This window comes from Neophocaena asiaeorientalis, unplaced genomic scaffold, assembly GCF_003031525.2.
Source record: "Neophocaena asiaeorientalis asiaeorientalis breed wild unplaced genomic scaffold, Neophocaena_asiaeorientalis_V1.1 scaffold641, whole genome shotgun sequence".
NCBI lineage: Eukaryota > Metazoa > Chordata > Mammalia > Artiodactyla > Phocoenidae > Neophocaena > Neophocaena asiaeorientalis.
In genome coordinates, this window is record NW_020173730.1 from 828457 (window position 1) to 853539 (window position 25083).

Consider the following 25083-nt stretch of genomic DNA (forward strand, 5'->3'; position numbering starts at 1 on the left):
AGCACAATGACCCAAAATCTATGGGATGTAGGAGAAGCAGTTCTAAGAAGGAAGTTTATAGTGATACAAGCCAACCTCAGAAAATGAGAAAAATCTCAAATGAACAACCTAACCTTACCCCTAAGGAACTAGAAAAAGAACAAACAAAACCCAAAGATAGTAGAAGGAAAGAAATCAAAGACCAGAGTAGAAATAAATAAAATAGAAACTAAAGAAACAATAGAAGTGATCAATGAGATGAAGAGCCGGTTCTTTTAAAAGATAAACAAAATTGATAAACCTTAAGCCGACTGACCAACAAAAAGAGAGAGGACCCAAATCGATTAAATCAGAAATGTAAAAAGGAATACTTACAACCGACACCACAGAAATACAAAGGATCATATGAACAATTATATGCCAATAAAATGAATAATCTAGAAGAAATGGACAAACACCTAGAAATGTACAATCTCCCAAAACTGAACCAGAAAGAAATAGAAAATATGAACAGACTGATTACCAATAATGAAATTGAATCAATAATCAAAACTCTCAACAAACAAAAGTCCAGAAACAGATGGCTTCACAGGTGAATTCTACCAAACATTTAGGGAAGAGTTAACGTGTATCCTTCTTGAACTATTCCCAAAAATTGCAGAGGGAGGAATGCTTCCAAACTCATTCTACAAGGCCAGCACACCCTGATACCAAAAACAGACAGAAATATCAAAAACAAGAAAAACAATTACAGGCCATTATCACTGATTAACATAGATGCAAAAATCCTCAACAAAATAATAGCAAATCAAATCCAGCAATACATTAAAAGAATCATACACCATGATCAAGTGGGATTCATCCCAGAGATGGCTCAATACCCACAAATCAATTAATGTGATAAACCACATTGACAAAATGAAGAATAAAAATCATATGATTATCTGAATAGATGCAGAAAAATCTTTTGATAAAATTCAACATCCATTTATGATAAAAACTCTCCACAAAGTGGGTATAGAGAACATACCTCAACATAATAAAACCAAATATGAAAAACCCACAGCTAACATCATACTCAGCAGTGAAATTTGAAAGGATTCCTATAAGATCAGGAAGAAGACAAGAATACCCTCTCTCACCACTTTTATTCAGCATAGAATTGGAAGTCCCAGTCACAGCAGACAAGAAAAAAGAAATAAAAGGAATCCAAATTTGAAAGGAACAAGTAAAATTGTCACTGTTTGCAGATGACATGGTACTATACATAGAAAATCCTAAAGCCACCACTGAAAAAGTACTAGAGCTCATCAATTAATACAGTGAAGTTTAAATACAGCAGGATACAAATTTAATATATAGAAATATGTTGCATTTCTATACACTAAAAATAAAATATCAGAAAGAAATGTTTTAAAAATCCCATTTACCATCACATCAAAAATTATAAAATACCTAGGGAATAAATTTAACTACAGAAATAAAATACCTGTACTCAGAAAACTATAAACTGCTGTGAAAGAAATGGAAGAGGACACAAACTGATGCAAAGATATACCATGTTGATGGATAGGAAGAATTAATATTGTTAAAATGACCATACTACCCAAGGCAATCTACCGAGTCAATGCAATCCCTATCAAACTACTAGTGGCATACTTCACAGAAATAAAAGAAGTAATTCTAAAATTTGTATGGAAACACGAAGACCCTGAAAAGCCACAACAATCTTGAGAAAAATAACAGAGCTGGAGGTATCATGTTTCCTGACTTCAGACTATATTACAAAGTCATCAAAACAGTATGGTACTGGCCCCCAAACCGACACATAGATCAATGGAACAAAATAGAGAGAAATAAACGCACACATTTATGGTCAGTCAATCTATGACACAGGAGGCAAGAATACACAATGAGGAAAAGACAGTCTCTTCAATAAGTGGTGCTGGGAAAACTGGACAGCTACATGTAAAAGAATAAAATTAGAACATTTTCTCAAAGCATATACAAAAATAAACTCAAAATGGATTAAAGACTTAAATGTAAGACTGAAAATCATAAGACTTCTACAAGAAAGCATAGAACACTCTTTGACATAAATCAAAGCAATGTTTTTTGGATCTGTCACCTTAGGCAAATAGGACCTATTTAAAAGCTTTTGCACAGCAAAGGAAACCATCGAAAAATGAAAAGACAACATACAGAATGAGAGAAAATATTTGCAAATGATATGACCAATAAGGGATTAATATCCAAAATATAAATAGCTCATACAACTCAATAGCAAAAAACAAACAACCCAATTAAAACATGGGTCAAAGACATGAATAGACGCTTTTCCAAAGAAGACACAGAGATGACCAACAGGCACATGAAAAGATGCTCAACATCACTAATCATCAGAAAAATGGAAAGCAAAACCACAACGAGGTATCACCTCACACCTATCAGAACGTCTATCATCAAAAAGACCACAAATAACAAACGTTGGCAAAGATCTGGAAAAAAATGTAACACTTCTACACTGTTGGTAGGCATGTAAATTGGTGCAGCCACTGTGGAAAACAGTATGGAGGTTCCTTAAAAACCTAAAAATAGAACTACCATATGATCCAGCAATTTCACTTCCGGATATTTACCCGAAGAAAACCAAAACACTAATTCAAAAAGATAAATGCACCCCTGTGTTCACTGTAGCATTATTAACAATAGCCTAGACTTGGAAGCAGCCTAAGTGCGCATGTACATACAAGTCATGACTCTATTCCACATCTATGCAACATGAAATAAACTAGCAAGATAAACCATAAGAGATAAGCAACAAAATGTTAGAAATGGTATATTATTTTGTACTCAAATGTGCTTTTAATTCTTAAAGTAGTAATTGTGTCTCTACTAATTCCAAGCTTTGGCTTGGCAACCTGGGATAAATAAAGATGTATAGTTAGTTATTACTGAAATGTCTTTAAACTCTGGTACATGTACATGTATATATATAATCAAAATGTTCCAAGAAAATTAATCTGGTAACTTAACGATACATATAATTTTGCATTTGTTATTCCGTCTGCCTAGAACCATCTTCCCTTTAGTTCTCTACATTGCTGATTCTTTATCACCATTCAAACTCACCTCTTCAGAGAAGCGTTTCCTAATCATCCCACCTAAAGTAGCCCCTCTTCAGTCCCTCTATAAATATGTTATTATCCTGTTTGTTTCCTTCAAAGCAATTACCACAATTTGTAGTTATCTGGTAATTATTTACTCTTTTATTTATCAGTTGTGTACCCCTTCCCAGTGGGCCAGAACCTTGTCTATCTACTTACTGCACATCCCCACATTTATTGAGTGTCACTCAATAAGTATTTCAGAATGAAAGACTCTTGTATAGTATTTAGAATTTTTATTTTATTAATTTTTTTTTATTTTTGGCTGCGTCAGGTCTTAGTTGCACGCAGGATCTTCATTGCGGCATGTGGGATTCTCTCTAGTTGTGGCGTGCAGCCTCCAGAGCACATGGGCTCTGTAGTTTGCAGCACACGGGGGGCTCTCTAGGTGAGGTACATGGGCTCAGTAGTTGTGTCGTGCGGGCTTAGCTGCCCTGCGGCATGTGGGATCTTAGTTCCCCGACCAGGGATCAAACCTGCGTCCCCTGCATTGGAAAGCGTATTCTTTACTACTGGACCACCTGGGAAGTTCCAGTATTTAGAAATTTTAAAACAGGCATTTCTCACAGACTTTTAAAACTAAAAAATCAGACTGTGGAGCTGTTATAATCTGGTTCTCTTTTCTTAAAAACCTAACAGAAAACTGAGGTTCAGTGCTCCCCCCAAAATCCTTTTAGGATTACAAGTTTGGAATGGAGCCAGGACAAGTCTTTCATTTCCCTGTCTCCCAATTCTGAGAGCTTTCCCAACCAAGCTGTCATTTCTTCTAGTCTCACTTTATTAGTCCTACAGGATGTATAAACAGTGTTGAACACAAACGAAAATTGTTTGCTTCTTTTCCCATAAACTGCCTTTTTTCCCCTATAGTGGAGAAATCACATGCTAAAGAGGTCGACTTTTATGTCATGTGCAGAAGAAGAGATGAAATCCCATTATAACCCAATCCTGTTCCACAGCATGGCCTATGAGCCTCACTTCTCCTGCAGACCTGGTCAGAGAAGCCACCATATTCACTACATAAAGTCATAAAGTATGTTTTGAAACAGGAAGTAAATAAGTCCCATATACACTGACATTTCACACATCAAAAAAATTAATACATAGTTCAGCAGCTATGCCTATTTTCCTCAAAGAGGTCAAATTTAAACTCAAGTGACCAAGGAAAAAAATCCTACAAATAGAGGAGGGTCACATAACCAAGTACCATTATAGTCACAAGTCACAAATCCACTGGAAACTCTGAGAGAAGGACATCGTTTACTGATCTGGAATCAGACCTATTTGGCTCACAGGTAGCAGGTAACTAAGCCACCACATCTGATGATAAAACATTTCTGCCAAAAGGAAAGGTGGTCGTATTAAACAACCATTTTCTACCCTCCTGGAACAGCTGAGTATTTTATGGTGCCTAGGACAAGGTTCGTCCCTCCAAGCAACTACCCTCCACTACTCAGAGTTCCTGGGCTTGAAGTCATGGCTCAAAATTCATCAGAATCCATGGACAGATTAACACAAGTCACTCTCTAACTCTCCAACACAATGGCTGACTGTTCTCTGAGCCAGAACATTTTTGTTATTTCAAAGTTAGCTGTTTCTTCATGTGTAGTTGTCCATCTAGCCTATCTTTTCAAATGTAAAGTGACTGAGGGCAGGACCTTCTGGTTTGTAACACAAGTCCTAGCACTACTCTCTATTTTCCAACTGAACTGAGATGAAAATGATGCAATAAAATTCATACTGTGCAGAATACGTTTTACTGTGGTCAAATTTATCAGTCACAAAAATGAAGCCCCAAATTATTGGTGCTTGTGTAACCCCAGCAAAACTGTCTGTGTGCATTCATGCCATAATGCTATTAATTCTTTACCTTTATAAAAGAACATGAGATTCGTTTTAAAATTAAGCAAGATGACAGTACTCAAATAATACAAATCCAGAAATGGAAAAATTATTAATCCTATTAGTTACAAAGTTTACAATATTTACCCAAGCATAAGACACATTAGGATTCAGTGGATAATATTATGGTATTAAGATTTGTGCCACTTTGTCTTTGAAGTGATATCTGCCTTTAAGTTTTCTATCAATATGTAATGCATAACGAATAAATTTTATGTATATAATTTTTTTAAAAAGATTTGTGCCAAATGTGCACATAAAGCAATATGAGGAATAGGTAAATAGCTAACTATTTTATCTATATCCAATAGGTACACATAAAATAGTGTCCTACTTAGTTCCCAAAGACGTCTAATAAAAACTAAAGCAGACACAGATAACTGCAATCCTATCTACCTCAAGTTTCTAAAAACCCATTTGGTTACACATTCCAAATAGTCATGAGACTCAAACAGCATGCATCGTCAACAACTGCATGGCTAGACCAGTCAGACAACTTTTTAAGTAGTCAAAGTGAAGCTACATGTTCAATGCTTTGTAGTAAAGTCAGTGGTATCCCTACTCCTAAACAAGAAGTGTTTTTTATTAAGTTGTTGTTTCTATCCTTAACATAAATTAATAAAAACTTATGTTCTAAGTAGTATTTAATATATCCTAATACTCTGAAAAGATTTCCACTCACACATTATTAGCACATGGGTTTCAAGTATACTGATTACATGTAATTACATTACGTTATTGATTACAATATGAAACAACCTCATATTTCATTCAAGCAGCTGCTGAGAAGAATTTAGACGGAAGCATGAAAGAAGTTATTTGTAATTTAAATAGACACTTAAAATTGTATTTTAAAAATTAACACAATCTTGAACTCACTAAATGAATTAATTTTGTTAAAACAAAATTCTCTTTAATACTTGCACTAATGTGCAGAGTATAGGAAATGCTGACAATGCCAGGCACATGGTATATACTCAGAAACTTTTTGCTAAAAATGACCTTCACCTAGAGTGGGCTCACAATTATCTAGGGGCTTTTGTCTGAGGGGCTTTCGTCTGAGCAAGGAGGTAATAAGATCACACTCTGTATGTATCATGTACTGTGTATATGTAAGCCAAACCATGTGTGGCTACCACAGTGACCAGTTTCTGCAGTGTTCATTCTATTGCTTCTTCAGCTCTACCAAAAGATAGTAAGAGTGAGTGAACAAACCTTCCAAGACTTGTGTATGATATATATCAATAAAGGGTTGTGTGTGTGTTTGGCATTTCCTCAGGTATGAAAAATAATTTGACTAATATAAGTAAGCATCTCCATTGAACAACCAATTAATGTAGAGGCAGAAGGAAGGTTGAGAGAAAATGAAACAATTTTGGGGAATGTGAATCCAGCAGGGAATTGTAAAATGTCTACCTTTTCCCATCATTCCCATCTGGCAAATCGCTTACCCAAATCAGACTATCAAGATTACAGATCTTGCCACTGGATTTTTAAATCCCTACGTGATTTTTAAATCCCTACGTGATTTCTTCTCTGAAAATAAATTCATCAACATAAATTAACCAGAACCATGCTTTTTTTGGTTTCTGACATGGTTAAATTGTGATTAGACAATTAAACATTTTAATGAAAACAGGGAAATGCAAAATTATTCCATAACAAGTATATGAAGGTATTCTTAGTCTTTATAAAAATTAGTATGGAAATTAATGTAACACATGTAAACAAGGTATTTAATTTTACTAAAGTGATTTATTTTGACAATAGTTCAAACTGAACTTTTATTTAATATAGAAGGTCAATAATACATACTTATAAGTATAATACATACTTATATTTATATATTAAATATTTATATGTAGAATATACATATTTATATGTAAAATATACATATACTCAAAAAATGTCCCCACTCAAAATGACAACTATGTCAAGTATATCTGACTTAAAATAAAAGAAATTACAAAAATAAAAATAGTAATTATTTAAGGACAGTGGCATTATGGCAGTGTTTTCTTCATTCTTTTATAACATTATTATATTGCTTTTAAAATTAAAATGTTTATTTTGGTTTAGTTATACATATTAACCCACTTCATCATTTAGAGACATTAAATAATACTAAAAGAATATAATTTATAAGTAAAACTATTATGTAGTTTTAAAATTCATATATGTATAAAATCCACATACCTGAGCCAACCTCTTTTTCTTCTTCTTCAATGTTGTTTTTGATGCTATCATACTCCTCATCAATGGTCTGGTTACCACGCATCTGAGATAAAATTCTACGGGCCTTCTGAGTCTGTCCTTTCTGAATAAGCCATCGAGGGCTTTCAGGTAAAAAGAGAAAGCCAAAAAACTGTATAACTGCTGGAATTGCTGCAAGTCCCAGCATGTACCTGTAATAAGAAATCAATACATGGTTGTAAAATGTGGTCTTATTAGCATTGAGTATGAATAAAAGGTTTGTGTTTACCACATTAGGAATAACATATAATGGTAAAAATTAGAATGATTTTCTTTTCATCATATGTGCATGTGTGTGTCACCAGAAAAGATATTTTTATATTGTAGTGAAAAATTGAAAAATGAGAAAAATCTGATTCTTTTTTATCTCTCGCACAAATTACAATGAAAAAGAATGAACAAAAGTCACAATAATTTTGGATAGGCATTCTGAACCAAACACAACATGCAAAACACCAAAATCACCATCCTATCTAATACTAATAAAATATAATTCTGTAATTTACAATATAAAAATGGGGCTAAGACAAAACTCTCTGATATCTGTTTAAAAGATATACTTTTCATTAAAATAAATGCCCAGATGTATTGCTTTACAGTTATTTCTTCTCTGTAAATGATTAGTTATGATTTCATTTTGCCATCAAGCATCATTTTTTTTAGACAAAAAAGCACTTTACTTAAAAAATGGGGAGGTGGAGGGAGAGTTAGGAAAGCACATAGCAGCCGATAGCAGAAAAAAGATGAAGTCAGATGCTAATAATCATTATTAAAATGACTAGAAATATGAAAAAGCTGCTAATGTTTTAAGTTGTCATCTTCTTCAAATGTCTATTCTTAATGACTGACAAAATTCTAAATAACAAATAAGCATAGCACTTTAAATCTACCAGAGAAATAACAAAAATAGCAATATGAATATATCAATATCAAAGATCTTTCCAAATTATTCTGACCACTGGACTAATCTCCTAATACCTCTAGGCCTCAATCTTTTTAAACTAAGTTAGATTACATAAACTTCAAGGTCTCTTTAAATTGGTGGCTTCTATGACTCTAGGACACCTGAATGTTTTCTATTGATCCAAGTTCCCAGAATATTTTCCATGGTAGATTTATGGTGGTAGAGCTCAGGCCAGTCCTGATTGCATAACAACCCATACTCACTGGCATTCATAAATCAAGACTCAATACACTTTTCAAAGCTGTTCTAACTTTTAAGCCATGCTAAACCAAAAGTATAGCAGTCCTGAAGACACATATCTTGTGAATAAGTCTATTATTTTCCAGGCAATTTCATTTTACTTCCAAAAAGAGTAGAAAAACAAAACACAATTGCTACATGGATGTTAAGAGTACCTCCTACTCAAACAGTAGCTATAAATACACTCAGCAAAATTAACTAAGATTTAGAAAGTGAACAAAGTGTTTATGAATGACTAAATAAATCACTTGGCCTACAATATTAAAGGAAATCTTATTAGACATGTTTTATACTTTAATTCATAAGTATTGATAATTACACCAATACTTAATCACTCCTTCCTCTGCTCACCTAGAAAATATTTTTGACCTCTATTTATGTCATTATACCTTGTATTATAATAAATTATTTACCTATTTCACTTGACTGCATATTTAACTTTATATTCAGCATAGCACCTTATAAAGTATCTTGCACAATAGGCATTCAGTAAATGTTTTATGAAATGATACAAAAACAGCTATATATATCGAAACTGTCTATATAAACTAAACAGAAAACTGTTTCACACTCATAGTAAAATTTTCTGCAGCAACTCTACTGGATCATTTAGCTCTGCAAAGTTACTTACACAGAAATTCTTTCCAATGAAACTATTTGTTACTCTAGATATAACCAGACCTTTCCTTCTGTTTGTTACTCTAGATATGACCAGACCTTTTCTTCTGAAGACTCATCTGATGAGAACTAGAGAGGTCAGCTCACACAAATGCATATTTCTGGCCTCTTTCCCTTAAGATGATAACTTGTATAACCAAATCTTAATGTGTGTTTTAATGCTGTAAATGAATGAAATTTCTATTCAGTGTGTTCTCTCTTAAAAAATTTAAGAAAAAAGGTTATCCTACATTGCCAATTATTTAAAAGAAAAGCAATAAAAAGGTAGAAACCAAATATATTGGATTAGGAAATAAATAAGAAAAGTACTAAAGATGAAAGCCTTTACTTTTCATTTCTCTATACCTTTCTTGATCTTTCCTTCCGTTTTCCAAACCCCCTTAGTGATGAATTAAGATTAAAGGGGTGCACTGAATACTTCAAAGAAGCACTGAAATGAATACAGAAACTGAATCATTTTTAGACCCGAAGATGCTCACATAATACTTTGCACTTTACTACTCACTATTTAATCCCAGAACATAATATTTTTTAAAAATTAAAAGAAAAGGGAAGAAAAGGGAAAATACAAAAAGAAAAATATAAAGATACATATTAGCCTGCTTTTTTAAGCGAGCTGTAGAAGACAGACTACTTTAGCCCTCCAGCCTTCTGAAATCTCTAAGTCCCAAGAGTCTAGGTCTGACATTTACAATTCAGTGCCTTAATACTAGGGTAGGAAAAAGGAACTCACACTCTATTGCCAAACTTTAAGGATATATTAAAGCCTGTTTTCAGAGACTAGTCAAGATAAAACATGTTTTATACATTTACTAAGATTTCTAAAAGTAAAACAAAGGAGCTTATTTTACTATATTTTAATTATCTTTCATGATAAAAATATTTTGATAGAAATAAATTACCATGGCTTTGTAGAGACCAAATACACAAGAGATCAGGTAACTGTGGTTTATGATGGAGAGAGGGTAGGAGCAGACCTGGGTCATACTTCACCTCTGGACACATTAACCACAAAACCCTGATCAAGTTACGTAACATTTTAATGCACAGATGACAGTGTCCATTTCATTGAGCTGTTGGGAGAATTAAGTGAAATAATTCTTTTGGTACCTAAGCACAAAGAGAAAGCTCAGCAAAAAATGTTTTTACCTCCCTGACCTTCTCCCCTCTCAACTAATTCAATGCAACTTTTCTATTCCAGCTATATCATCCACCCAAACTTTTAGTAGGCAGCAGTAACCAGTTTCTTTCTTGAGGAAAAACTGTTCCTCCAATGATATGCATACTGGAGAGTAAGAAGAATAAGTAAGAGTTTGCTTTGCTGTGATACTGATGAAAATTTTAACATGAAACTAACAGAGGAGGAACTCTATACTAGTTAAGGCACTATCAGACTTACCAAGAGTCCTCTAAATCCAAGGAAACCAGGAACCAGATGAATGACAAGAGTACACTGATAAACCAGGCAGGCAATCCCCAAACAGACAAGCAGCCCCCTATTGACATGGGTTATCTCATAATTATAAGCCAAATCAAGGGTTCTAAACCCTGGCTGCACATTAGAATCACCCAGGAGGCTTTTAAAACACACCAGTGTCCAGGGCCCACCTACCCCAGGGATTTTGACTAATTGCTCTGGGCTTCAAGCTCAGGGAATTCTATTTTCTTAAAAGCTCCCCAGGTGCCATCAAGGCTGAGAACCACTGATCTAAGTGTTTTAAAACTCCAGGGGGTGAAAGTGAACAATAAGCACCCAAGGTCCACCTTAGAGCAAACATCATTTACCTTCTGGAGGCCAGATAGCACATCAAGCTGACAGAAGGGGAAATGAGGTTGACTCAATCAAAAATGCCAAGCCTTCATGAGTTCTAAAAATTTTTAGAATATTCTTTAGCATCATGATCACTCACAGAAAGATACCTTTTAAAACTTTCTAAACTGAAGTTAACAAATGAGCTATTCTCTGGTACAACTAGCAGTACCAGCACCTGCCTACCAGAAAACTAAGGAGGGGACCTCAAATAGTAAGCAATACTTCCAAATTGTGTGTTTGGGCCACCTATCAACAAAGGAGACAAGCCGGGCTTCTTCACCTCAGATTAGGCCTTCCCAGTGTCAGGAACTGAAACTCTGTAAACCAAACATCCCTCATTCCTGGGTGCCTGCCCTCCCTACTGTGGCTGAGCAGACCTGCTGGGCTGCTGCCATCAGATGGCCTGTGCCTCACACAAAACCAAACAAGTCCTTCACTGAACTGAACAATTTACAATCATTCTTGTTTTAAAGGAATCATATTGCTCTAACCTATGAAACAAAAGACAAGTATCTTTGAATAGATGGCCATTTAAGACACAGAATTTTGCAGTTCATAATTGCCCCTCTCTGAACTGATGATAAAATGGTTATCTGAAAACAAAGTCAACAGATAAACATGTTTCTTATTTCTAGTAGTTCCACAGCAGTGATGATTATGTTCCAAATACATGAAAATCTACTTGAAGGTCAAACTCAGCTTGAACAGCAAAAGTAGTAGCTAACACATAGCACTAGTTACTATGTGCCAAGTACTGTTCAAAAGAATTAAAATACTTTAACTCATTAATCTTCGCAACATCCCTATGAGGTAGGTACCATTATTATTACCATTTTAAAGACAAAGAAATGAGGCACAAAGAAGATACAGAACTAACATGCGGTGGAACTAGGATTAAAACCCAGGCTCCCTATAATAAATGTTTATTGTAAGTCAAGCTATAATAAATGTTTCATGATTACTTGATAATTATTCTGCAGAACTCATAAAAGGGGGCATAAATTTACCTCAGCCTCATGTTTAAGGATCGCTTTAGAAGTCTGCTGTTCACACATCTCTGTGAAATGCAGGGAAGCCCTGTGGCAATAGCAGGGGAAAGGGCTGCCGGGTGCAGTCCCTCCCAATCTTGCCAAACCCTGCATAGCACCTGACACTTAGCACCCACTGGGCTAGGGAACTGCAAACTGGATTTAACAACACGGACCCACTCGTGGCAAACGGGATATTCTCTTACCCTCAACACCAGAGTGCTTTTATGAAAACAGCTGACTATTAGTTAAAAGAAAATATATCATTTGTAAGGGTAAACTTGTGGTGCTCACTTTGAACACTATGCCAAAATGAATTTTGATTTCATTTTTCTTTTACACTGGTAAACTTTTCATATAGGAAAAATTTAGATAATAACACAATAGATAGTTTAAAAGATGTTTGAGGGCAAAAAATTTTGACTTGGAATTTGATCCTTTTAAAATGTTTTATATAACAGATGTGATAGAGCTAAAGTAGTTTTTGTCTACACTTTGTTTTCCAATGTCTGCCTTCCAGGGCTTCCCTGGTGGCGCAGTGGTTGAGAGTCCACCTGCCGATGCAGGACACACACGTTCGTGCCCCGGTCCGGGAAGATCCCACATGCTGCGGAGCGGCTGGGCCCGTGAGCCATGGCCGCTGAGCCTGCGCATCCGGAGCCTGTGCTCCGCAACGGGAGAGGCCACAAGAGTGAGAGGCCCGCGTACCGCAAAAACAAAACAAAACAAAATGTCTGCCTTCCAGAGGCCGCCCCAAAAGGAATTGTGCTGGATTGAGGAATTGTATCCTGCGTCACGTTCTGTTTACTTCTCTTCTCCCCTCTATTCTTTTTCCTCCTTAAATTCTCAAACGATGGGAAAAGGTTGCCAATGCCTTATAATGCAAGAGCTATACGATTTATGGTTTTACTTGAAAGTCAAGCTGTAACAGAAAAACTATCATAGCTAAGGGAACTGTATTACAAAATATTATATTTAAAACAAATTGTATAAAATTATTTTTATGGCTCTTGAGGTGCTGAATTCTACTAAGGGAAGACATTTTCACTCTGAGGAGCACAGTGAAGGTTTTTTGGACACTGCAGTCATTTAGCCAAATATCCTCCTAATAGGCCATGACAGCATTAATGTGCAATTCAATAATCACTTCCTTACCTGTCTCTAGACCTCGTGTTGTTAAAAGTATACATTTTTAAACCAAATCCTCATGTTACATTTTCCTAGTCCTAGAGAATCTTGATATTTTTCAAAACAGTAAGATGAGCTCAGTCACCATCTCTGAAACTGTCCTGGGTACAGGGAGGATTTTTAGCAATATTCTCTAATAATATCTCATACTGTCTTATAATAAACTGAAAAAAATCAAATGACAAATCTGTATTTGTTATTCCAATAGTTTTACCTCCATCCTCTATCTTCTAGCTTGTATTCTGTTTATATCTATTTGCTATTAATTTGGAAATCAAGAATGGTTAGCCCATTCTAAGAGCACAAATCAATTAGAGGAATACTATATCATAAATACTAAGCATAATGCTATGCTTTATTCTTTAAAACTCTACAGTTTCAAATTGGCATTCTTTCACATATAACTACGAAATAAACTTTAAACCTTGTTTTCCTGAAACATTTCATTGAAAATAGAAAGGGTTAACAGAGTAAGTAAATTCTTTGAAAATGTTACTTTTTGAAGATTTACTGTGTTTGCTTTGAAAGCTAAGGCTGAACTTGCCATCTGAGATGTTATTCAGCTGTTTACCCAGCAAACATCTGAATGTGAGTTAAGTACCAAACTCTAAGCCAATCATTAAGCAATTAAGCATCATGAATGAACTAACCAGAGAGAGTGCATTACTGTGTAAATCCAAAAACATCTCCCCAAGCTCAACTTTCCAATGATCTCTATCATTATACACTTTTTAAGTTTCCCCTTAAAAAGGCATAACCCCATACCTTCAAACCAAGACTGTCCTTCAGCCCTATATCTAGAGCTACCCAACTTCATTGTTCAAGAGTCCTACGGATTTTGAGTTTTTTCATAAACTTTAAGTAATAATCACATGAGTAATGCATTTACTCCAAGATCCCTATTCTTGGATTTACAAAAGAAACAGCCACCTTTAAATATCAATGATAAAATAATTACTCGATAGTCATCAAACATGAATTGTGATTTATATATGTTCTTACTTAATGCAAGTTTTAAATGTAAGAAGATAACACTGAATTTAACTACCTGCTATGGTTACAACAACTTACTTGATAATATATTTAAAAATTTTTCTTCATCACTCACAAATCCATTTCAAAAGATAAGAAATTAAAATAAGAAAATACGGCCTAAGAAAGGCTACAAATGAACTTACCTACAAAACCGAAATAGAGTTACAGATGCAGAAAATAAACTTATGCTTACCGGGGGTTAAGGGGTGGGGGAGGGATGAATTGGAAGACTGGGATTGACACATACACACTATGATATATAAAATAGATAACTAATAAGGACCTACTGTATAGCACTGGGAACTCTACTCAATACTCTGTAATGGGTTATATGGGAAAAGAATATAAAAAAGAGCAGATATATGTATTTGTACAACAGATTCCCTTTGCTGTACATCTGAAACTAATACACATTGTAAATGAATTATACCCCAATAAAAATTAAAAAAAAAAAAGAAAATACTGCCTAATTGAGACCTCAGGCTAATAAGTTAATTTTCCTCTGCCATTAAGGGCCATGTAGAATATTAACATCAATGACTGATACACTTGAAAATCTGATGGCAGTTAGAGAGCAAACAGGAGACACAAAGCTGGGGGTACATAATAAAAAAAAAAAAATCAATGTGTCAAGTTGGATTCTTTCAAGTAAAAAGGTGATGTGATACATCACCAGCAAATGAGCAATTTTTATGTTACCTAGTAAACGAGTCTATGTAAACTGTTAAAAAATTCATAGCCATAGATGTAAACATATATATAAGCCAAAGAAAATATTAACTCTATCTATCTACATAATAAGGGGAAAATCTCTCAAAGTAATTTGATATCAGTACATAAGGCAAATGGCTTGGCCGAGGTTATTTAGTGCTGTGGTCATAGCAGAAGCAGCAAGATATACTTGCTTTAACAGAATAAGATTAGATGCTATTTAAATAAATAATGTGGTATTTTGCAGAGATATTAAACAACATGGCAAAATGCATTAAGATGTACAAAATTGACAGTACGAGTGCTGAAAATAATGCACGCACAACCATACCTATATACATACCCTTTTTTTTCCAACTCTGAATATCTTCCATATGCAAAGCTCTATGTTTGGGATTTTGGAGATACAGAAATGACTAAGAGATACTCCCTTGCTTCAAGGAGCTCATACCTAGTAATCATGGAACAAAATTGGATTATGTAATTGCTATGACTGAGATTTAGGCACAGTGTAAGAGTAAGGAGAAAAGTTATTTCAACAGAGGATATTAGAAAAAGTGTCATGGCAGAAAAAACATTTAAACTATCACTGACCATTGCAGAAAAGGAATATAATGGAGAGAGCCAACATAAGGTTGAAATTAACTTTTTTTAGGCAAAATTTGCATATAATAAAATGAGATCCAAGGTGTACCATTCTGTGAGTATGTGTATATGTGTGTGTGTGTGTGTGTGTGTGTATGTGTATATCCTTGTAACTACCATCCCAATCAAGAAACAGAACATTTCCATCATCCCAGAAAGTTCCCTCATACCTTACCCGCTTCCAGTCAATCCCCATTGCCTTAGACAATCACTGATGGAATTTCTGTCCCCATAGCTAATTTTGCAAATTGATGAACTTCATACGGAATGTTAGAGACCATACTTCTTTGTATCTAGCTTCTTTCAATCTTGTTTTTGAGATACATCCATTCTTTCTGATCTATCGATTTATCAATCCTTACCAGTCTCATTGTTTTAGCTTTATAGTAAGTCTTGAAATCAGATAGTGAATCATCCAACTTGTTCTTCAAGATGGCTTCGGCAATTCTAGGTCCTTTACTTTTCTGTAAAAATTTTAGAATCTACTTGTCCTTTTCAGTGAATTTGAATGAATGTAAGTGGTGATAGCGGACATCTTTGTCTTGAATTCCATCAGAAGGGAAAGCATTCAGGCTTTCCCCATTGAGTATAAAGCTGGCTGCAGGTTTTTTTGTAGATGCCCTTTATTAAATTCAAGAAGTGCTCTTCCATTCTAGTTTGCAGAAAGGTTTTATCATATATAAAGGTTATTCTGTCAAATGTTTTCCTGCATATATTGAGATAGATCCTTTAGGTTTTCCTCCTTTAAATAATTTCAACATGGTGACTTGCGCAAATTAATTTTCATATGGTAAACAAACTGACTTTTCTGAGAAAACTGCCTTGGTCGGTTTATATAAAAGGATTTATTATTCTTTTATATATTATTGGGTTTGATTTTACAATATTTTAAGGATACTCTCAATCTGTGTCTAGAGTTTTCTTTGCTTGTAACAACTTAGGCCACTTCCAGAACTAACAAGCCATGAATCCGAACCACTGCCTTTCCCAGTGTACTGGAATCTCCATTACTACCAAAAGTGCAGCCCATCCAGGTCACTGCTGGTCTTTAACAGTCTCAGAAGGACAGAAACAAAATTAAGTAAAGTGTATTCAGCGGCAATTTCAAGAAGAAGAGCCTCATTCAATTTGTTATAGGAATGGGTAGCCCTTAGGTATAATATCTAACATAAAATGTATTGGAGTCTGTTATGATATACTTTAGTATTTAAAATGTACTTATGAATTATTGAGAATCTATGTCACTACTGAATGTACTAAAAAAAACTGGACAATTAAATGAAGCATGACTAATTTCAGAAAAAAACAAGCCACAGTATTAGTTATGCTGGCCTCAAAACTTAGCCGGGAAGTACTCCTTCTACCTCTATTTTCTTAAAGCTTTTGTTTAAGCTTGGAGCTATTTATTCTCTAATGTTTTACTTAATTCACCAGTGAAACCATCTGGGCCTGAAGTTAGCTTTTCAGGTAGGTTACTAGCAATGATTCGACTTAATAAATATAGAAATATTCAGATTTTCCATTTTACCTTGTGCTGGTTTTTAGTAGAGTTGCGATTTTCAAGCAATGTGTCCATTCCATCTAAGTTGTTGACTTTATTGGCACAAAGTCGTTCAAAGTATTCCCTCCCTATCCTTATTATGTCCATAGAAATGATGTGCTTTTACTCCTGATATTGATAATTTGTGCTTTATCTTTTCAAATCAGTCATAATCAGTTTACCAATTTAATTAGTAATTCCAAAGAACCAACATTATTTTTCTATTGTTTGTCTGCTTTGTATTACATTGACTTCTATTCCTTATTAACACCTTTTGTTTCATTTGGTTTTAATATGCTCATATTTTTCTAGCTTAACATGACACTTAGATCACTTGACTTCTCTAATAAAATCACTTTAGCTATATATTATGCTCTAAGCACAGTTGAAACTGCATTCTACAAATTTTGATATATTTTATTTTCTTTTAACTCAAAACTGTTTTCTAATTTTCCTTCTGACGTCTCCTTAAATCCATGAGTTATTTAGAACATGCTGCTTTTTTTTTTTTTTTTTTTTTTTTTTTGGGACCTCTCACTGATGTGGCCTCTCCCGTTGCGGAGCACAGACTCCGGACACACAGGCCCAGCGGCCATGGCTCACGGGCCTATCCGCTCCACGGCATGTGGGATCTTCCCAGACCGGGGCACGAACCCATGGTCCCCTGAATCGGCAGGCGGACTCTCAACCACTGCGCCACCAGGGAAGCCCCTAGAACATGCTGCTTTAATTTCCAAATATTTGAAGCTTTTCTGGCTATTTTATTGATGTCTAATTTAATTCTGCTATGGTCAGAGGACATATTCTATAAGAGTCATTTTTTAAATTTATTAACATTTATTTTATGATTCAGGATATGGCCAATTTTACAGAATGTCTGATGTGAATTTGAAAAAGAATGTGTACGATGCAGCTGTTGGGTATAGCTATCCACAAATGTCAGTTATGCCTAGGCAATTAAGAGTGTTTTCCAGTTTTTCTACAAACATTTTTTGTCTAGTTGTCCTATCAGTTGCTAAGAAAAGAGTTAAAAAATTTCCCAATATGAGCCTGAATTTGTCTATTTCTTCCTTTAGTTCTGTAATTTTCAAATTGTGATAAAGTACACAAAATAAAATTTCCCATTTTAATCATATTTAAGTGTATAGATCTGTGGCATTAAGCACATTCACAATGTTGTACAACCACCATCTGTTAATTTTTGTTTATGCATTTTGAAGTAAACTATACATTCTTTTATCATTTTTAATTCTGATGAATCGACTCTTTTATCATTAGGAAATGTCCTCTTCATCTCTGGTAATACCACTTGTCTTAAGGTCTACTTTGTGTGATTATTAATATAGCACACAAACTTTCTTATACTTACTGTTTGCATAGTCTATCTTTTGCCATCCTTTCACTTTTAACCTATCTATTGCATTTTACTTAAAGTGTATCTCTTTTACACAATATAAATCTGTGCCATGCTTTTTGTACACAATGATAATTTTTTTTATTTAATGTTACTGTTGCTGTAACTGGATTTTTTTTTTTTTTATGCGCCACCAGGGAAGCCCAACTGTAACTGGATTTTAAGTCTACCATTTTGCTATCTGCTTTCTATTTGTCCCATCTGCTATTTATTTTTTTCTTTCTTCTTTTTTTTAATATTTATTATTTATTTTTGGCTGTGTTGGGTCTTTATTGCTGCATGCGGGCTTTCTCTAACTGCGGCAAGCAGGAGCTACTAATCGTTGCAGTGTGCAGGCTTCTCGTTGCCGCGGCTTCTCTTGTTGTGGAGCATGGGCTCTAGTCCCGCGTGCTTCAGTAGTTGTGGCACGTGGGCTCAGTAGCTGTGGCACAGAGCACAGGCTCAGTAGTTGTGGCACACGGGCTTAGTTGCTCCACGGCATGTGGGATCTTCCTGGACCAGGGTTTGAACCTGTGTCCCCTGCATTGGCAGGCGGATTCTTAACCACTGCACCATCAGGGAAGTCCCTATTTATTTTTTTCTTGCCTTTGTTCAGATTATCCAAATATCTTAAGTATTTCATTTTAATTCTTATAATGGCTTCTTAGCTGTATCCTTTTGTAATCTATTCTAGTGATTGTTCTCAGGATAAGACATGCATCTTAACTTATCAGTCTACCTAGAGATAACATTGTAACTCTTCACAAACATGTATAATTCTAGTTACTGACCCCAATTTTTCTGCTATTGTCATCATATATTTTATAACTTATATACATTATAAATTGCACAATAAATTTAAATGTAAACAGTCATATGTCTTTCAAAAAACGGAGAGAAGAAAAAAACAAATTCCTTTATATTTGGTCTCTTATTGATAGCCACTACTTTTCCTCCCTTACTGTAGATGGATGAGCTTTCATCTAGTGTCATTTCCCTTCAGTCTGAAAATTTTCCTTAGCATTTCTTATTATGCAGGAGGTCTAGTGGTGACAATTTGTCCTAACTTTATTTGAAAATGTCTTTATAAGCATAATCTTGAGGTTTGCCTATACTGACCAATTTTTCTTTCAATTATGGGTCACATTTTCTGTTTATTTGCATATCTAATAATTTTTAATGTGTTTTGTGGATAAACTCTGGAGACTCTAGATTTTGTTCTCTTCTGAAGAACACTCACTTTTTTATTAGGCACCTTACATCTGTGGAAGCTTGGTTTTACACTTGGCTAGTGTAAATCTGTTTTCAGTTTTGGCTTGGTCTTAGGGGAAATTCCTTAATCACGCAACAAGTCTTTACTCCTAAGGCTGGTGTTTCTTTCATTTCCGTGGAAGCTCAAGCTTTTGGCCCCTCTAACCTGGCAGGTTTCAAATTCCAAATATGTCCTTCCTCCTACGGGCAGGAAATAAAATCTGTCTCATCTTTCACCATCTTCTAACTGTTGCTTTCTGCAGGCTCCACGGAATCTCCCCTGTAATATTCACAGTTCAGGGATCTGTAAAACATTTGTAGCAAATTAATATTCAGATTTGGTGGCTTCCTCCTCTCTGGGTCATTCTTTTCCTGGATTTTATCCCTTAAATTTCAGTTGCTCTGGCCATCCCAAACTCTAGCCACTTATACCACAAGCCAATAAAACTCTAGTTTTCTTCTTAAGTTCTCGCTGCCCAGCATCATGGATTGAGGGCTGCCCTCAGAGAAAAAGTCATAGGTGTATATCTCACCATGAACTGTTCCCTTCAAGGATCAAATCCCCCTTTAGTTTCTTGGTACTGGAGCTCTCCAATGTTTTAAACTTTTTTTTTTATTCTGTCTATGACATAATGGTTACCTTCAGGGGACGTTAGTCTTAACGCCAATCAGTCTCATTAGCAAACTATATTAACTTTTCACCTGGAAAATTCAGACAGTTGAACGTGGGGGCGATTTTTATTACCAGCTTTATGCAGGATAGAGACCCAACCTAAGATTTTTCTGGAGATAACAGCAAACAATACCTAGGAACACTTAAAGAGTCTATAAGTATGTTCACAGCTACTAAAACTCATTTGATCCTCACAATAACACTGTACAATTGCTGAAGCATTAGCTAATGAGGATGTCAGTGCTTAGATAAAGCAACGTACGTGTTGTTAAAGCAAGTTTCAACTCTCTTCTGTCCACTATACCTTTACGATAAACAGTCATATATATATCTTGTATCTTAATTCTGTCAATAATAAAATTACAAATATCTTCAGTAGTAATATATTTACTTGTTAACCAAATCCATCTATCTTAAAATGGCCAATGTCATAAATAATAAGAGTACTTTCCCTGGCATAAATTTGTTTATAAATATCACCCTCTTTTGAATATGATTCTGAAAATCATCTTATTGGCATGGTTTTTAAATTGTAAAATATTATGGGGGAGAGAAGCTCATAAATTTTTTAATCTAAAGTAATGTTGATTTTTTAAAATTATTTTCTAAGACTGTCAATAAACAAATCTGAACTCAATGTACTGTTAGAGAGTGCAATGGATTTAAAGTTCTATTCATACCTGTTAAGACTAGCCTTCCCACTTCACTCTCAAACTCCCAAATAGTAATCACGGCCCTCCCAGTAGCCGCTCTAAACTTCTCGCCATTGCCCAAACGTGACTGGCTCTTTTACACTATAGGGCCTTTGAAAATTATACTTCACCTAGAGTTTCCCTCTCCCTCACTCTGCCTCGAACTCTTTTATTCATAAAAGACTCAGCTCAAATATCATTCCATTTTTGAAGCTAAGTTATTTATTCCCCGAGAGCTCCCATAACACTATCATTTACTTAACATGCTGACGAAAAGCCTCTCCTTCATTAGTCTGTGAGGTGCTTGATTGCTTAAGGACAGGAACGTTTCTTATTGATCTTTCTATCTCTAGTATCAAGTACAACAGGAGTATGTAGTAGGTGCCAAAAATTTTTTTTGAATGACTGAATGATTTCCATACTAACTGATGTCTCCAAGAGTACCATGTCAGTACCTCACACCAATATTCTGGCAGTATTCTCACAATAGGTTCCCTGAACCCACCCAAGAGCCAAGAGTTCCAATAAATTCTGGACCTCGCTGCCATGTTAATCACTGGCTAACATTATGGCATGAACTGCTTAAAAAGTAGTAGCTTCCCTTTGTCTGTAGATAAAATTTCAAAACCTCCAGCCTAGAATTCATAGACCTCTACAATCTGCCTCCAATCTACCATGTACCTCTTAACTTCAGTTTCAAGCCTCCTGATCCTGCCCTCATCCATCCTACTCTCTGTCCTCATTTTCACCTCAGTCCACATGAAGCCTGCCAATTCTTCAAAGCTCAGCACAAGTCTCACATTGTCCATGAATTAGCCTGGTGATACTCCAGAAAAATATCTAATATAGATGTAACTAGCACTAATACCTTGTGCTTTTCATTCAACACCTGTATTACCTCAAATTTTCCTTCTTCAGCTGAAAAAAGAAAAACAAAAGAACATCATGTGAATGTTGAAACATGCAAAAATACCCAGTATACTTTGCAAATAGCAGTATACAGTCTAGTGAGGTGGAATAAGATAACTGTAATTTAAAAAAAATTAAACCTGAGAATCAGTAAAAGTCAATATAAAGGAGAATTCAGCCCTTCTATAGATATACCATTCTTTTTAATATAAATCACATGATGATTTATGTAATTATAAATAAAGTAACACTCATTTGAAAATCAGCTCTATCCGAGAGAGAAAAGCAAAGAACGTCCTGGGGCCCAGAGAGGTACATTATTTTAAGAGATGTAAATTTTCATAGGCTCAGAAACTAGTTTTCTTTCTCTGATTTTTATGCTCAGTAAGAAATATTTAGGATTAATAATTTAGTTTTTCAGCTACCTGCAAAGATATCTATTCCCCAGCATAAATTAAAGAATTGGTATTTTGGTTTATAATCAATATCTTTTTACTTTGGTTAAGAGTCTCTTCCCTGGAGCCCAGTCAATTTCAGCTAACGTCAATAAACATTTAGTAAACCTTTACTATGTTCTAGACCCTTTCCTAGACCTAAAAATGAGTACAAGGTCAAAACTGGTTCAAAAAAATGGTGAGTATAAAAGTGAAGCCACGTACAAAGTATTATGAAAAGGCAAAGGAACAAAGACAGTTTCACATGAGAACTGAACCAGTAAAGCAGGACAGAGTAGAAAGACATTATAGGTAAAGTGAGCAGAAGGAAAAAAACAAACATAAAAAAGCAAGATGTGACTAGTGTATACAGTTTATAGGCGTAAACCTATGTTGTATAAAGAAGGAAGGAAGGAAGTAATAATGAATTTAAAAATCTAGGAAAGCAGGCATGGATTGGATAATGAAAGGCACTACAAGCCATGAAGAGACTGATTTTTTTCCTGTAGGAAATGGGGAGCCTTGGAAGCATTTTAGCAGTGGCATGTCCAGGTAAGTGTTTTAGACCGATAATGGTGGTGGCGAAGTTCACTTTACTATAATGTTTATAGAGTGCCAGGCTTTAACTCAGCAATTAAAGAAAGAAAACCATGTGCCATATTGTGAAGCAATTATACTCCAATAAAAATGTTAAAAAAAAAAAAAAAGAAAGAAAACCTTTCTTTGCCTGAGGTGTAGTGAGTAAATCTCACTATGTTCAATAAGCACAATTCAAAAATATTAGCACAGAAAAGTGATAAAATGTCATGTCATTTAGTTTTAACTACCAAAGTAACTGTCATCTTTGTAAGCACTATAATATATTAGACAAAAATAAAATCTTTCTCAATATTATTAGTCATCAGGGAAATGGAAATCAAAATCACAACAAGATGCCACTTCATAACCACTGAGATGACTGTAATTGAAAAAGAGAGATAATAATTGTTTACTAGGATATGGAAAAACTGGAACTCATACATTGCTAAATGGGAATGTGAAATAGTGCAGCCAGTTTGGAGAACAATCTTGCAGTTCCTCCAAAGGTAAACATAGTTACCATATGACCTAGCAATTCTACGCCTAGGTATACACCCAAGGGAACTGAAAATATATGCCCACCCTAAAACTTGTACACAAATGTTCAGAGCAGCATTATTTTTAATAGCCAAAAAAGTGGAAACCACTCAAATGTCCATCAACAGACGAATGGCTAAACAAAATGTGGTATATCCACATTACTTGCCAATAAAAAGAAATGAAGTACTGACACATGCTACAACATGGATGAACCTTAAAAACATGCTAAGTGAAAGAAGCCAGTCACAATGGACCACATATTGATACATGAAATACCCAGAATAGGCAACTCTATAAGGAAAAAAAGTAGATTAATAGTTGCCTAGAGCTGGGAGGAGCTGGGAAGTTGGATGATGACAGCTATGGGGTACAAGTTTTCTTTTCGGGGTAATAAAAATGTTCAAAATTTGATTGTAGTGATAACTGCACAACTCTGTAAACATACTGAAAGCCACTGAATTGTACATTCTAAATGGGTGAATTGAATGGTGTATTAATTATATTTCAATAAAGTTATTTTTAAAAAATTAATCTTTACTGATATTTTCAAAATCCTTATTTCCTCTTTCTTATGGAGCCCAATGATATTCTTCCCAGTATAGTAGTAATATGACACTACAGTGCTACAAAAGTATCAGCAGGCAATCTTCTACTGGCAATTTTTTCTAGAAAAGCTTATCTTTCAACAGTTCAGCAAAACACAATTTATTTCTATGACATCCAAACAATAAGAGAACAGAAGCTTTGACCCATCTGACACAAAGGGTGATTTAGTCTTTCAACAACCTCAACATCTAAGAAGTTTTTCTGTCAGTTTTATCTAATGTATATCTTAATCTTATCACTATCATAAAAATTATCAGTAATCATATTTTAGACTTTAAACACTTAGAAGCAGAATGAGGAAAAAGGTGGCTACATTTCAACTAAAAAGAACTGGCTCTAATCTACACCATGTAATAACCATGTGGTCTCAGGCAAATATTTAACTTCTCTGAGCATTTTTTAAATCTACAAATAGGGAATAATACTAGTTCCTGGTGCCTCTCAAGGTTTTGGTGAAGATCAAATGATATTCACTAACAGACTCTAAAACTGTTCATCAGTGTAAAGTGAACTAGTTTATCTGGGACACTAGGTATATAGTATGACATCAAATGTTAGTAACTTAAAGTAGAGTTTCAAAGAAATAAAAGTCAAAAAGGCAAATGAAAAAGAAACAGGGTTTCCCTGGTGGTGCACCTGCTGATGCAGGGGACGCGGGTTCGTGCCCCCGGTCCGGGAGGGTCCCACATGCCGCGGAGCGGCTGGGCCCGTGAGCCAGGGCCGCTGAGCCTGCGCGTCCGAAAAAAAAAAAAAAAAAACAAAATGTTAACATATTCAAACTCTTGGAATGTAGGGAACATTTTACTTTATGATACATGAAAATATGAGTATGAGAAAGAAATTTTTTTTTTTTTTTTTTTTTGCGG

General features: G+C 34.9%; 1 protein-coding gene across 1 annotated transcript in view; it reads right to left on the reverse strand.

Annotated features, from left to right (window-relative positions):
* Nucleotides 1-25083, reverse strand: part of SLC2A13 (solute carrier family 2 member 13) — a 412288-nt gene that overhangs the window by 303283 nt on the left and 83922 nt on the right. Inside the window, exon 3 of the mRNA XM_024750867.1 lies at nt 7242-7450. Within this exon, the coding sequence (XP_024606635.1) occupies nt 7242-7450 (209 nt within the window). The remainder of the gene's footprint in view (nt 1-7241; nt 7451-25083) is intronic.